Raw genomic sequence first — 16061 nt, forward strand, 5'->3', positions numbered from 1 at the left:
CCAGCCCCCCAATGAGTTTGGCATCTTCAACTCTCTCTGGTTCTCCCTGGGAGCCTTCATGCAGCAGGGCTGTGACATCTCCCCCAGGTAGGAAACTCTTTTATATCAGCCTTTCATTTGTAATTCAACATGTATCGTTAAAAAAACATCACTCATCACCGGCTTGAGCTTCAATCATAAAGTAGAGACACTACATACTGATATACACCTGAACATCAGCAGGAGAGCACTCTTTAAAGTAGAGACACTACATACTGATATACACCTGAACATCAGCAGGAGAGGACTCTTTAAAGTAGAGACACTACATACTGATATACACCTGAACATCAGCAGGAGAGGACTCTTTAAAGTAGAGACACTACATACTGATATACACCTGAACATCAGCAGGAGAGGACTCTTTAAAGAGACACTACATACTGATATACACCTGAACATCAGCAAGCAGGAGAGGACTCTTTAAAGTAGAGACACTACATACTGATATACACCTGAACATCAGCAGGAGAGGACTCTTTAAAGTAGAGACACTACGTACTGATATACACCTGAACAGCAGCAGGAGAGGACTCTTTAAAGTAGAGACACTACATACTGATATACACCTGAACATCAGCAGGAGAGGACTCTTTAAAGTAGAGACACTACATACTGATATACACCTGAACATCAGCAGGAGAGAACTCTTTAAAGTAGAGACACTACATACTGATATACACCTGAACATCAGCAGGAGAGGACTCTTTAAAGTAGAGACACTACATACTGATATACACCTGAACATCAGCAGGAGAGGACTCTTTAAAGTAGGGACACTACATACTAATATACACCTGAACATCAGCAGGAGAGGACTCTTTAAAGTAGAGACACTACATACTGATATACACCTGAACATCAGCTGGAGAGGACTCTTTAAAGTAGAGACACTACATACTGATATACACCTGAACATCAGCAGGAAAGGACTCTTTAAAGTAGAGACACTACATACTGATATACACCTGAACATCAGCAGGAGAGGACTCTTTAAAGTAGAGACACTACATACTGATATACACCTGAACATCAGCAGGAGAGGACTCTTTAAAGTAGATACACTACATACTGATATACACCTGAACATCAGCAGGAGAGGACTCTTTAAAGTAGAGACACTACATACTGATATACACCTGAACATCAGCAGGAGAGGACTCTTTAAAGTAGAGACACTACATACTGATATACACCTGATCTTTAAAGCTTGCAAGCATGGCTTCTTCTTAAGTTTGCACGCTACAGTAAGTAAGACAACTTTGAACGTAGTAAGTCATCACATAAACACAGGTGTAAAAGGAAGTCACTTTGTTTCTCTTTAATGGACTTTCATGTTGCCTCCTCTACCTTAAAACATGTGTCACAATACTCCAGGATTGCATGTCTTTAAAGGTACATTTTAGACACATTTTAAACCACAGTCAAATAATGAAATCCCTAAAATGGTACAACAGTCTCTGAATGTTCCCAACAAAGTCTACTTCCCTGTCCTCAGGCTAGGGACACATTACACGACTTTTAGGCCAGTTATAATCAATATGTGCCGTCACGTCTGTTAGTCTCTAGACGAAACTCAAATCTCTCGTCTCTCAGTCCTGTTGAGACGTTCATCATTATTTAAAACAAATCAAATGTGTGATGGACAAATCTTGACAGAAAGAAGAACAATCAGCATGCTGCTCACTCTGGATCATGTTTGAGTTTATACATCCAACTGGAGATAGTCTACATTTATTATGAGGTTTAGTTTTTATATTTTCACACTCTATGTAATGTGTCCCTAGCTTGATTCACAATATATGTAATATTGAAGCTGCAGCTTTCAGAATAAATCATAGAAAGACTTCAAACAAATGGATTCAAACTGCAACATGACAGCATTTATATATTTAAGAAAAGCTTGTTCTTTCCCTCCGTTTCTAGTCTTTATGCTAAGCTAAGCTAAACACATCGCATGTCCACCTTCTCTTTTAACCTACAGTCATGACGTTGATATTTCTTCTCACTCTTGTAAAGAACACCAATGACCAAAGTTAGCAAACATTATTTGAACTTTAGCATCTCCCTCCAAAAAAAGCCAATGGGATTTCTCCATTGGCTTTTGGATGATTGCAGGAAAGCTAACGTTGTGGCTATAAAGGAACTACAGCACGGTCACATGACTTCACGTCACCACCGCTAAGCTAAAGGTGGCTATGCAGGGCGTGATTACAGTTAATGCCAACAGTTTCCTTAGTTCCTCGCGTATTGACATATTTAATATTTAAGGTTTTCATCAGCAGTGTTGTACGTCATCTTAACAATTGTAGCCTACTTTTATATTATAAGTTATTGCACATATAGAGTGGTGCAGTGATGATGTTTTGTTGAAAGCTGACCTGGAAGTTAGCCTCTCCCTGGATCCCTGAACAAAAAGCCAATAGGATGTATCCATTATTCCTGCAGCACTCTATAATATATACTATATCAGTGGTAATCTGCATGGGAACTGTAGTTAAGAAACATAACATGGAGGTATTAGATATTAAGTTTGTGTTGACTTTACCACAGTGTCCGCTTCTCATGCTTTGTGTGTGTGTGTGTGTGTGTGTGTGTGTGTGTGTGTGTGTGTGTGTGTGTGTGTGTGTGTGTGTGTGTGTGTGTGTGTGTGTGTGTGTGTGTGTGTGTGTGTGTGTGTGTGTGTGTGTTGCTCCAAAGTATAAAGCGATGTTACCCATTGAGAACATACTGTCACTGTGTGTGTAGCTTCACTTCCATTACAAGAATCCTTTGGGAAAGAAAGAACTAAAAGGTACAAAATTAGGGCCTTTGCAATCAATGGAATTAAATACATACTCAATTAATCAATAAGAAGTACTTAAGTAGAAATCTGAGGTAATTGCACTTGTTTTGCATAGTTACACCTCAAATCAGAATCAAAATACTTTATTTAACCTGAGAGAAGTTGGGTTTCAATTCAGAATAAATTGATAAAAAAAAAAGTTTAAAAATGATTTAAAAAAAATTCAAATATATATACAAACAAATACATTAAATGTATATTGTATTTTTTACTGCACTACTTTTTTCTTGACAGCTACGAATAACCTTAATGTTTTTATAAATTGATTAATAATAAAATTGTCAAAACTATTTAATCAATTAGTTAATTAGACAACAGAAAAATTAATATTGCAATTAGGATTTGCTGCAATTTAAGTATTTATACCTGGTCATTGACAATTAAGGGGTTTGCATACAACACATCCCTTAGGAAAAGGTCTTTGATATGAACAGTACAAATAAAGCAAAAACAATTAGTCAGTCAATCAATCAGCTGATAGGCCGACAGAAGAATAATTAATAATTTAATCTTTAAAAATATTTTTGCATTTAGCTCTCTTACTTTTAGAAGTACATTTATTTAAGTAACCTTCTAAATGTAGGGCTTTTACTATTTTTAAAAAGGTTTCTTCACAATGTTGTATAAGCATTTGTACCATATCTGAATGCTCTGAATGCTTCGGTGTGAGGCGTGTAGACATTTGAGAAATCTTCATCTTTTCACAAAATGGTCGTCTTGTTTTTCTCCAGCTTCCTGTCCGTCGTCACATCTTCATCATGTTAGTGAAAGCTACACTGTGTTAAAGCCTGTAACTCTTAAAGGTTCCTCATTTCCTGTAAAGCCTCTCCATCTGTGTGTCCGGCGTACGGTTCAGGCACATGATAGTTGGGGTTATTTTAAGAAGCTGCTGTAAAAACGGCTCGTAAAGTGATTTGAAGTCTCTCATATAGTACGTCTGTTATCTGCTTTAAGCCCGTATGGATCTGATAGAGTTGGTAAGATTATTTAAGAGATGAAAGATGGACCAAACCAAGTCTATATCTTCCAGCTCACACCCCCAAAACCAGCGGAGAAGATGGAGGATCCCACGGTTCATTATAATACGTAAGCAGTGGTGTAGAGTAACTAAGTACATTTACTCAAGTACTTTAATCAAGTACAGTTTAGAGGGATTTGTACTTTACTTGAGTATTTCCATTTGATACTATTTAGTACTTTTCCTCCACTCCATGTATTTAATCCCTTTAGTTACTTCTCAGATGTGGATGAATGATGAGAAATCTAATCAAGTGTTAAATCAGACTTTAGTTCCACCTGGAGTAAATCCACCAGCTACCCTGCAGTATACAAAGTCATTCAAACTAGCTGCACCTTTACCAGCTTTGAGAACACTTTCATGATCAATCATTATAAAACATATCATATCTATTATTCTGAAATGGACCAATCTGCACAATGACTACTTTTACTGTCGCTACTTTCACTATATTTTGATGAGAATACTTTTCTACTTTCACTTGAGGAATATTTTGAATGCAGGACTTTTACTGTAACAGAGTATTCCTACACTCTGGTACTTCTACGTTTACTCAACTACAAGATCTGAGTACTTCTACTTTTACTCAAGTACTAGATCTGAGTACTTCTACTTAGACTCAAGAACAAGATCTGAGTCCTTCTACTTTTACTCAAGTACAAGATCTGAGTACTTCTACTTTTACTAAGTACAAGATCTGAGTACTTCTACTTTGACTCAAGAACAAGATCTGAGTACTTTTACTTTTACTAAGTACAAGATGTGAGTACTTCTACTTTGACTCAAGTACAAGATCTGAATACTTCTACTTTGACTCAAGTACAAGGTCTGAGTACTTCTACTTTTACTAAGTACAAGATCTGAGTACTTCTACTTTGACTCAAGAACAAGATCTGAGTACTTCTACTTTTACTCAAGTACAAGATCTGAGTACTTCTACTTTTACTCAAGTACAAGATCTGAGTACTTCTACTTTTACTAAGTACAAGATCTGAGTACTTCTACTTCGACTCAAGAACAAGATCTGAGTACTTCTACTTCGACTCAAGAACAAGATCTGAGTACTTCTACTTTTACTCAAGTACAAGATCTGAGTACTTCTACTTTTACTCAAGAACAAGATCTGAGTACTTCTACTTTTACTCAAGTACAAGATCTGAGTACTTTTCTAAAGAACGTTGAAAAAGTGCGTCATGTGTAAAACTTCAATTTCGACTTGATAGTTGACTAAGTGACTAACACTAAGCTACATACGGAGACTAAGATGGAGTAGAACTTATTCTCTCTGAGGGAAAAGGGATTGCAAAAGAACTTCATGGGCTAAATGCATATCGTAAAACATAATTTGGCAAATGAATGAAGGTCTTGATCCGATGCTTTTGACCAACTTGTCATTCTTCTCATTGTTAGATGCAGAAACTCATTGGAAGAAAAGAGACTTGAATAGCAAGCTTGAACCACAGTGAATCCAGCTGGAGAGATTAGCACATGTCTTGTAAATTGTGAAGTGCCACTGACAGCTTAGTAGCCACCAGCTAACAGGAGAATAAGAGCTGGATAATCTGCTAAACATCATGAAATCATCTCTAATAGAAGTTTAATTCTTCTCATGTGTTCTCGCTCGTTTCACGACACAGAGAAAGGCAGAGGTTGAAATAGCAAAGTGTCTTCTCCCCCTCCTCTTTTACTCTCTATTAATAAGGGTTAATACCCACTTCTGCTCCCTGAAGGCAGCCCATAATAATTAATTCAGTGATTAATTCCCCCCGGTCTCCGTGGTAACTGGAGAAGAAGGCAGCTTTCATTTTGTTATTGACTAAATCCCACATGAATGGAAATGTGTGTGACCCCATAGCAATGAATGCTGAAACTCATCCAACTTTGCTGGTCATTTTAATTTGGTTTCCTTTATCTTAGGAGAAAGATTCAAAGTGTACCCGAGTCTCCAGACTCTCAACTTTATTGGACTAAAAGGGTTTTTCGATAGATGGAACGGTTTTCCTACAATCACAGTTTAGGTTTGGTGAAGTTTTCAGAGCGTTTCAGATTTTATGTACGGAATGTTCAGAGTGATGACATCATCGGTTAGAGCGTAAAAGGGTCTTTAAGTTCTGCTTAAAAAAAGATCTTAAACCCACTCTAAATCCCATAATATTCACTCTTTTCACATTATTTTTTATTATTTCAGTAGAAAATGAGTCAGCGCTGTCTCGATGCCTTCATCACATCAAACTGACTCACTAATCCGGCCCAAAAGTGCCATTAAGTCACAAAAACCGGTCATCAGGTGTTTTCTGTCACGTCTTGGCTTCAGATGAATTATCTTTGTCTCTTTTGCTGAGTCATGGTTGAGCTAACGAGGCGCTGTGATTAGCTTGATTAGTCAGATGAGATATGATTAACCTTTATTTAAAAAAAGACAGAAAAAGTATGAATTCTGAGAAACTAAGTCAGAAAAAGTCAGAATTTTGAGGAAAAGTCAGAAATCTGAGAAAAATACAGAAAAAGTCAGAATTATCAGAAAGAAAAAGTCAGAATATGTCAGAATTTTGAGGAAAAAGTGAAAATTCTGAGATAAAAAAGACAGAAAAAGTCAGAATTCTGAGGAAAAATACAGAATTCTGAGATAAAAAAGTCTGAAAAAGTCAGGATTCTGAGGACAAAGAAAGAAAAAGTCAGGATTATCAGAAAGAAAAAGTCTGAATTTTGAGGAAAAACTTAGTATTCTAATATAAAGAAGTCTGAAAAAGTCAGAATTCTGAGAAAAAAAGACAGCAAAAGACAGAATTCTGAGATAAAAAAGACAGAAAAAGACAGAATTCTGAGGAAAAATACAGAATTCTGAGATAAAGAAGTCTGAAAAAGTCAGAATTCTGAGAAAAAAAGACAGCAAAAGACAGAATTCTGAGATAAAAAAGACAGAAAAAGTCAGAATTCTGAGGAAAAATACAGAATTCTGACATAAAGAAGTCTGAAAAAGTCAGAATTCTGAGAAAAAAAGACAGCAAAAGACAGAATTCTGAGATAAAAAAGACAGAAAAAGTCAGAATTCTGAGGAAAAATACAGAATTCTGAGATAAAGAAGTCTGAAAAAGTCAGGATTATCAGAAAGAAATTCAGAATATGTCAGAATTTTGAGGAAAAGACAGAATTATCAGAAAGAAAGTCAGAATGATCAGATAACGAAGACTGTAGATTCTGAGGGAAAGTCAGGAACCTGAATAAGTCTGTCCTGAACGCTTCAGGATAATCCAGGTGTTGAAGCAGGAATAAGAGTGACATGCAGTAAAGGACAGGTGGGAATAAAAAATAAGTAAAGGACGATGTGCAGCGAGGCGTTGAATGGTTAAATATTATACCATCAGTAAAAATGACTTCACATTCCCTTCATTGTGAATCCAACCAAAGCTGTGTTTCTAAAAAAGGGGGCCGTGACTTTCAAGCGCTCTTTCTGCAGAAATCCCATTATTCTATTAATTCTACGGCAATTAGCTTCGTCATTTCCCTCCGTGACTCATTGCTTCTGTTCCTCCTTCACACTCGCTGGATTCGTCGCAGATTACGGGCGATTGCTCGGCTCTGATTGCATCTCGAGGTCTTCGGCTTCAAAGTCAAGAGGCAATTTGCAGATTTATGTTTTGATATCGAGGCTGAAGCTGCTAATTAAGAATCTTCCATTCATAAACAAACAACCCAAGTTGAGCTGTTACATTGTTGTTGGTGGAGCCTTGGGTTTTGTGATCCTTCAACACAATGAGGGAACATTTGGGAGATGTTTTGTTTCATTTCAACTTTTCTTAGAGGCCTTACGGGTAACTGTAAAATTACACAAACGGTTGGATTTTTTTCGAGCAATTACCCTTTATTTTATATCTTTCCGATTTTTAAAACATATTTTTAATTCATATAACACTAAATGCCAGTAAAAAGGTAAATTCGAGCTCACGTTGTTTTATTTTAATTTTATTTCCTAACAGCAAACTTTATTTAACATACCTTATACTGAACTTAAACTACTTAAACCATAGCTTTATAAAGCCATCTAATACAGCGTTTATACTTTTACTCAAGTACAAGATCTGAGTACTTCTACTTTTACTCAAGTACTAGATCTGAGTACTTCTCCTTTTACTCAAATACAAGATCTGAGTACTTCTACTTTTACTCAAGTACAAGATCTGAGTACTTCTACTTTTACTCAAGTACTAGATCTGAGTACTTCTGCTTTTACTCAAGTACTAGATCTGAGTACTTCTACTTTTACTCAAGTAATAGACCTGAGTACTTCTACTTTTACTCAAGTACAAGATCTGAGTACTTCTACTTTGACTCAAGTACAAGATCTGAGTACTTCTACTTTTACTCAAGTACTAGATCTGAGTACTTCTACTTTTACTCAAGTACAAGATCTGAGTACTTCTACTTTTACTCAAGAACAAGATCTGTGTACTTCTCCTTTTACTTAAGTACAAGATCTGAGTACTTCTACTTTTACTCAAGTACAAGATCTGAGTACTTCTACTTTCACTCAAGTACAACATCTGAGTACTTGTCCTTTTACCTAAGTACAAGATCTGAGTACTTCTCCCACCCCTGGCATTTAATTTGTCTTTGATTTATTTATTTATCTGCATTTCTTAGACAGTCGGACAGAGAACACTTTGTGAAATATTAAAACACAATCCAGCCACTATTTGTTATGGAGTTAAACAATGTTGGCGACACAAATTAAACACATTAAATATATGTCACATTTTCTTTCCCATTTATTTGATATGATGAATGTTTTCCGAGTTCATTCAGGAGCATGTTCTTTATTTCTTCAGTAGAAAGCAGATATTGAGTTGATAAGTTGAGCTTTTGGTGTGGCCTCCTTATCTAACTTTCCACTTCTCAGTTTCATCAGTTACATGTTAAAATTAATTAAATGAAATAGTTGCTGATAAGTGCAGAAATGCTATCTTTATAATAAATATTAAAAAGATGTACCTTAAGCGAGTCAGCCAGTAGGGAATGTGCTGACTAATTGCTGTATAATTGCAGAAATTATGCTTCTACGTTTCTTTAATACCCCGAGGCGTTTTGTGATGGATCCAAAACGCTGCAGCCATTTTCTGTTTTGTTTCCACTTTGTTTCCTCTAACACTTCCTCCTTCTTCTCGTCTCGTTTCCTCTAACACTTCCTCCTTCTTCTCGTCTTGTTTCCTCTAACACTTCCTCCTTCTTCTCGTCTCGTTTCCTCGAACACTTCCTCCTCCTTCTCGTCTTGTTTCCTCTAACACTTCCTCCTTCTTCTCGTCTTGTTTCTTCTAACACTTCTTCTCCTTCTCGTCTCGTTTCCTCTAACACTTCCTCGTCTTGTTTCCTCTAACATTTCCTCCTTCTTCTCGTCTTGTTTCCTCTAACACTTCCTCCTTCTTCTCGTCTTGTTCCCTCTAACACTTCCTCTCCTTCTCGTCTTGTTTCCTCTAACACTTCCTCCTTCTTCTCGTCTTGTTTCCTCTAACACTTCCTCTCCTTCTCGTCTTGTTTCCTCTAACACTTCCTTTCCTTCTCGTCTTGTTTCCTCTAACACTTCCTCTCCTTCTCGTCTTGTTCCTCTAACACTTCCTCTCCTTCTCGTCTTGTTTCCTCTAACACTTCCTCCTTCTTCTCGTCTTGTTTCCTCTAACACTTCCTCTCCTTCTCGTCTTGTTTCCTCTAACACTTCCTCCTCCTTCTCGTCTTGTTTCCTCTAACACTTCCTCCTTCTTCTCGTCTTGTTTCCTCTAACACTTCCTCTCCTTCTCATCTTGTTTCCTCTAACACTTCCTCTCCTTCTCGTCTTGTTTCCTCTAACATTTCCTCCTTCTTCTCGTCTTGTTTCCTCTAACAATTCCTCCTTCTTCTCATCTTGTTTCCTCTAACACTTCCTCCTCCTTCTCGTCTTGTTTCCTCTAACACTTCCTCCTCCTTCTCGTCTTGTTTCCTCTAACACTTCCTCCTCCTTCTCGTCTTGTTTCCTCTAACACTTCCTCTCCTTCTCATCTTGTTTCCTCTAACACTTCCTCCTCCTTCTCGTCTTGTTTCCTCTAACACTTCCTCTCCTTCTCGTCTTGTTTCCTCTAACACTTCCTCTCCTTCTCGTCTTGTTTCCTCTAACACTTCCTCCTCCTTCTCGTCTTGTTTCCTCTAACACTTCCTCTCCTTCTCATCTTGTTTCCTCTAACACTTCCTCCTCCTTCTCGTCTTGTTTCCTCTAACAATTCCTCCTTCTTCTCGTCTTGTTTCCTCTAACACTTCCTCCTCCTTCTCGTCTTGTTTCCTCTAACACTTCCTCCTTCTTCTCGTCTTGTTTCCTTGCCTTGTGGGAAAACTCAACTCGTACATCGTTAAAGTCAAACTCTCCCCAACGTTTCTCTCCAACTATTTCAGATTTAGCTTTTGTAACGCACAAAAATATCTTATAACGACTACAGTTGGACATTTACATGTTTTAGTAGAAATGTAAATAAGTCATCATAACCCCAAGAGCCGAGAAGCTGACGTTAAAACATTCTCTATCTTAATTTTTAAGGTTTTTTGACATTTTAGTTGCCCTATTCTATACTATTATACTCATAGTAAACAAATGATTTAAAAACCATAACCCTTAAACGGTCACATGTTCACTCTGAAGGCTCTCTGGTTAACCATAATCTCACTTAAAGGGGACCTATCATGCAAAATGCACTTGTGTACGTCTTTTCTACATGAACATGTGTCCCCGGTGTTCCAGGGAACTCACCAAGTGTCAGAAAACACAACCCTCTCTATTTCCCTCCATACCCAAATCTCTTAAAAAGGGGCTGCAACGGATCTGATACAGACTGATCCAGATTTGAACACTTCTATGACGTCACAGAAGTGGCGCTACGGCTATTGGGCCAACTCCACCAATCAGGAGGAGACAGCCACGGACATTGCCGTTGGAAAGCGCTGGAGACGCTGTAGTACATATGCCAGGCCTGTAGATGGTGCTGTTCTCACAGAATCAGCCCTTGATACAAAGACAGTGTTAAATTGAGCGAAATGAGGAATGGCTAAAATGCATGATCTGTTTGGTATTTTGAAAAATAAAAAGTATAAATATGCCTTATATAGGTATGGTCCTACACTATATTATTCAAATATAGCATGATAGGTCCACTTTAATATGAATTGCATACATTTTAGGGGTTATTGGAAACTTTCAATTGCCCTAAATTGTTCTTATTTCGTGTTGTTCTGAATTGGTTTCCTCTTGAGTTTCCACTTAATAAAATATAATGAAGGTGCAGCTCACCCTAACCCTCTGTGGACACATGTGTTACCCTTTTCACCCCCTCTGTTTAACCATTATCTCACTTTTTAAGGTTTATTAAAGTGATTTCGACGCGGTTTAGGGTAATTGCCCATTCGGTGTGAATGCTTGTCCGCCCTGTACCCTTCCTCTCGCTCAATGTCAGCTGTGATTGGCTCCCGCCCCTCAAGGATGAACGAGGGATAAGAGTCTGATGATCCACTCGTTATTATTGTAATACACGTGATGTAGAATCCACTTTCCATTGACGTCAATAAGTCAAGTGGGAGTTAAAACGCTATATAGCACTGAAAGCTAATGTACTCGCAGGATTCTTGCTGATTGGTTGATTGATTGTTGTGAGTTATTTTGGATAAAAGAATGTAATGAAGCTACACCCTAACCCTCTCTAGACAGTTCACCTATCGGACATCTATGAGAAACCCCAAAAACCGTATTGACACTCAAATTAAAGAACACTTTAGGGGTTATTGGAAACTTTAAATTGCCCTTGGTGTGATTATGTTCCCTTCCTCTCGCTCAATGTCAGCTGTGATTAGCTGCCTACTTTTCAACGTTTAAAACAACTCACTGTTTAACCATTATCTCACTTCTTCAGGTCAACTAACTTGTATGAATCTTAGGTTATTGGCGTCTTTAAATTGCCCTAAATTGTTTTTAATTCTTGTTGTTCTGAATTAGTTAGTTCCTCTTGATTGATTGCAGTTTCCGCTTAATGAAATATAATGAAGGTACAGCTCACCCTCACCCTCCATGGACACATTTTTGTACCTTGTTCACCCTCTGTTAACCATTATCTCACTTTTTAAGGTTTATTAAAGTGAAATATGCGGCTGAGGGTAATTGCAGACTCTAAATCGCCCTTTAGGTGTGAACAGTACCCTTCCTCTCGCTCAATGTCAGCTGTGATTGGCTCACGCCTCCTCACGACACTTAAGGATAAACGCTAATGGCGGGATGAGACTCTTTATTATAGTAATAGACAGGATGTAGAATCCACCGTCCACTGACGTCACTAATTCCAGGTGGAAACACTGACGTGAGAATTACCCAAAACACTCCCATCTTTAAGCTTCTCTCCCCCTTTCCTCCCCCATCCCCTCTGTTTACTGCAGACCCATCAGTGTGTCACTGTGCATCAGAGTCACTGCTATCAGCCTGCACACACACTTGCAGAACACACACTCACATTATTACATTCCCACAATGCACTGCATGGAGGCGATGTGATATGTAGCATGAAGGGGTCTTGGCAGGTAGAGAATAGAGAGGATATAGGAAGTCTTATTGTGCACCCCCTCCCCCCTTTACTCATTATTTTTACAATTCTCAAAAGCTCCAGAAATCATCTCAAGGAGAAGAGAAATGGAGTGTGTGAGGAGAAAGAAAAAAGAGAAAGTCATTTGTATTCAAATCCAGAGCTAATACGTCAAGTAAGTCTATTTCATGGGCAAAGCGTCCTGTGTGAGAGTGTGTGTGTGTGTGTGTGTGTGTGTGTGTGTGTGTGTGTGTGTGTGTGTGTGTGTGTGTGTGTGTGTGTGTGTAGGACACATGCTCTACTGCAGCACTTTCTCTATTGGAAGTGGCTTGCAGGCGTCACAGAGAGACATTTCTCCAGCAGCTCTGTGGTTTCAAGAAACTCGGCTCTTATTTGTTTACGTTAAATCCCCTACATGTTTCTTAAAGAAGGGTCTTTTAGCAATGAGGCTTAAAGCTCCCAGGTCATGGCCATTTCCACTGATCATAATTCCATTGTTAAGGTCTACTAGAATAGATTTACATTGTTCAATGTTCCAAACTCACATTGGTTTCTCATACAGCATCTCTGTATAGTATGTGTAGGATTGGTCCATCTGGGTTTTCACACGTCACTGAACCCAGGAAGCAAACAATGGAAAATGAGAAATGTCCAACGAGGCGTTCTGGGGCAGCATAGACAGGTCTTTTCTGTGTTAGAGTTTTACTCCTACAGGGTGTACTTTGAGGGTTTGTGACTCTGCAGACCGTTCACATGCATAGAAAGCTTCATAACACACAAGGGGACGGGTGATAACCGGAAGAGCATGACATGGGCCCTTTAAAGCTGTGTTTAATTACTGGCTGTATGTGGAACATTTATGAGGGAATTGCAGGGACAATGCACAAAAAAAAGTGTGTATGGAGCAATGAAAGGGTTTGCATCGCTGGATATTATCTCCCTAAATACACAACTCAATACTAAATAAAATAACGACTTTACTCACAACTGGTGCCTTTCTACGACTTCTTTCTGCACATCTCTCAAAGATTCAAAGAGTCAAGATTAAAATGTTGTATTGCCATATGCACTGTGGCGACTGGTCATTAGGGGCAGGTGCAGCCCCACCTAGTGTCAGCAGAAAGTATTAACAATAATGATTACAACAAAAAATATATATATATAAAATATATTTTAAGATCATGTTTAATCATCTGATTCGTCTCATTGCTGTTTTAGTCTGTGTTCTTCTAATTAGTGTCAACAGTGTGTGCCTATTGAGCTGTTTAGAGCCATGTGGGACAAAACCCGATCATGCCCCTCACTCTCACTGTCTAACGGCCCGTCCACACTACAGCTTCAAAAAAAGCTTGGAGCTGGGCATGTCTGAAGCTTGGGGATTTTTAGCGAGCAACGCGACCAAAAACCAATCACATGAATCTCCCACCCCCGACATACAAAGCAAAAAAACCCGGGGATTTTATGCGAGCAATATAAATATATATAAACTCCCCAAACAGACGAAAACCTACCAGTTTCACCCACTGTCTCTGCCACCTCCCTCCGTGACTGGTTCTTCCGGTTTGTATCCCGGTAGGTGAAGAGGATCTGGTCATACAAAACCGGGTGATTTGCTACAGCGATAATTAGTTTCTCCTCCATCTTTTTTTGAAATATAGAAATGAACTGCGGGATATCTCTGTCAGCTTAGACGCGGTTTGATTGGCTAGGGCTTGAGCTGTCAGATTTTCAGAAACGGGATTTGATTGGCTGGCGCTGGCTACTCCGGCGTCTCCGGCTGCAGAAGTTGAACATTGTTCTACTTCTGCAGCCGGAGACGGACCGCTCTGCTACCCACAATTCAGTTCGGAGAAAAGTGAGGCAACGTGACGTCACCCCATTCAAAGTGAAGGGGCAGACGCGTTGGAAACCGTTTTTGAAGCTGTCAAAGCTGTAGTGTGGACGGGCCGTTAGTGAACGGTGACTGTAACGTGGCGTTTCAGGCTGCAAAAGTTGAGCAATGTTCAACTTTTGAAGCTTCTGAAGCTTTCGGTGGAAGCGTCAGCCAATCAAATCATATGCCAGCCTGAGCTCTAGCCAATCAAACCGCTGCTTGTGTGTCAGGGGCGGGAGATTCATGTGATTGGTTGTTGGTCGAGCTTCAGACACGCCCGCTGGCAAGCTTTTTTTTAAGCTGTAGTGTAGACGGGCCGTAAGAACTACACTGCGCATGCTCAGAGTATTGCCCTATTTAATGTGTGTGGCAAACAAATAATGACCATAGGGTTAGAGTGCTGCCATCACCACCATACGTGATCTCACATCATTCAGAGCTGGTTGGCTGTAAGTATGTGTGCCGCGAAAAGTGTGGTGTGTGAAGAGGAGACGAGAGACTCGTCCTAAAACCAGGAAGTAAGCCGCGCATCGTTTCCCTCCACAAAAAAGCAACGAGATTTCTCCATAGGATTTTAGAAAATAGCTTGAAATAAGATCTGTGGGAAACATAGCTGTTAGATAAATGCACGTTTTGTTCAGCCGGATAATTTCCACAAGTCTACCCTACTTTTATAATGTTCTAATCATAAATCTATCGATTAGATTTATGAAGATAAGGAGGACTTTTACAAAAAAGAAATAGAGATTTTTGTCCAGAAGGATAGGCAAATGGACTTCATCTTCAAGTCAAGGTAAGACCACCATTTTATTGAAAATGGGATCTTACTAAGAGAGAACAATCCAATATATATTTTGAGGAGCTTTTTGATTACAGATTTGAAAACATCGTTGCTTGCTTTAAAAGTAGCACAATTCATTATGTCAAAGCTTGGAAAGTATATAGATATCCCTGCCCTAATGCCAAAGGAACGGCACACTGAATATGCGTCACCGTTTGATGTCTATGTCCGGACCGCTGCGTAAAAACGAGGGTTTCTGCCCCGTTGCTGTCAAACTCTGTTGGGTTTTTTTTTTTCGATCAGCCAGTCTTTAAATAGTTCCATAGCCCATAATGTGGTCCGTCCTTCGCCTCTCTTACATCTCCGCTGTTTTCTTATCCCTCTTGTCTTTTTCTTTTCTTCGCTGGGGACTCATCAGCCACTAACCATTCATCCTGTGTTCTCTAAATATATTCAAATGAATATTAAAATCCTCCATGTTGCTCTCAGACGGGAGACAACGGGAAACTAAAGACAAGCAAACAGTTTGAAAAGCAAACCGTTAAATCGACCGGACTTCTTTCTGCAGGTGTGAGCGTCCTTAACAACGGTCAATAAATCCTTGACAGCGGTCTTCACTACTGGATTAACAAAGTGTCACGTGTTCTGAGTTGACCAATCAGAATCGAGTATTCAACTAAACCGTGTAATAATTTAATCTAAAGCACCTAGACTCTTGATGATCTAGATTGGTCGTTAAGTATCTATTTATTTGAGAAGGGACGGTTCCCATGAATTAAAATGAGCACTTGAGTCGTTTAAATGAGCCAAATGTAGCCGTAAAAGTTCATTTTTGTCTTTTTAGTCCCAAAAGCAAATAAAAAAATAACTCATCAACTCAATGAAAACCCACGAGCTGTTTGTCTTCTGGTGATTGATCACTTATT

General features: G+C 38.9%; 1 protein-coding gene across 1 annotated transcript in view; it reads left to right on the forward strand.

Annotated features, from left to right (window-relative positions):
• Window positions 1-16061, forward strand: part of LOC307018418 (glutamate receptor 4-like) — a gene marked incomplete at its 5' end in the record, with an annotated part of 146266 nt that overhangs the window by 111046 nt on the left and 19159 nt on the right. Inside the window, one exon of the mRNA XM_079648652.1 lies at window positions 1-87. This exon is cut by the window's left edge and continues 287 nt beyond it. Coding sequence (XP_079504778.1) covers window positions 1-87 — 87 coding nt within the window. The remainder of the gene's footprint in view (window positions 88-16061) is intronic.

The sequence above is a fragment of the Notothenia rossii genome (genome assembly GCF_949606895.1).
Source record: "Notothenia rossii genome assembly, chromosome: 9".
Lineage (NCBI taxonomy): Eukaryota > Metazoa > Chordata > Actinopteri > Perciformes > Nototheniidae > Notothenia > Notothenia rossii.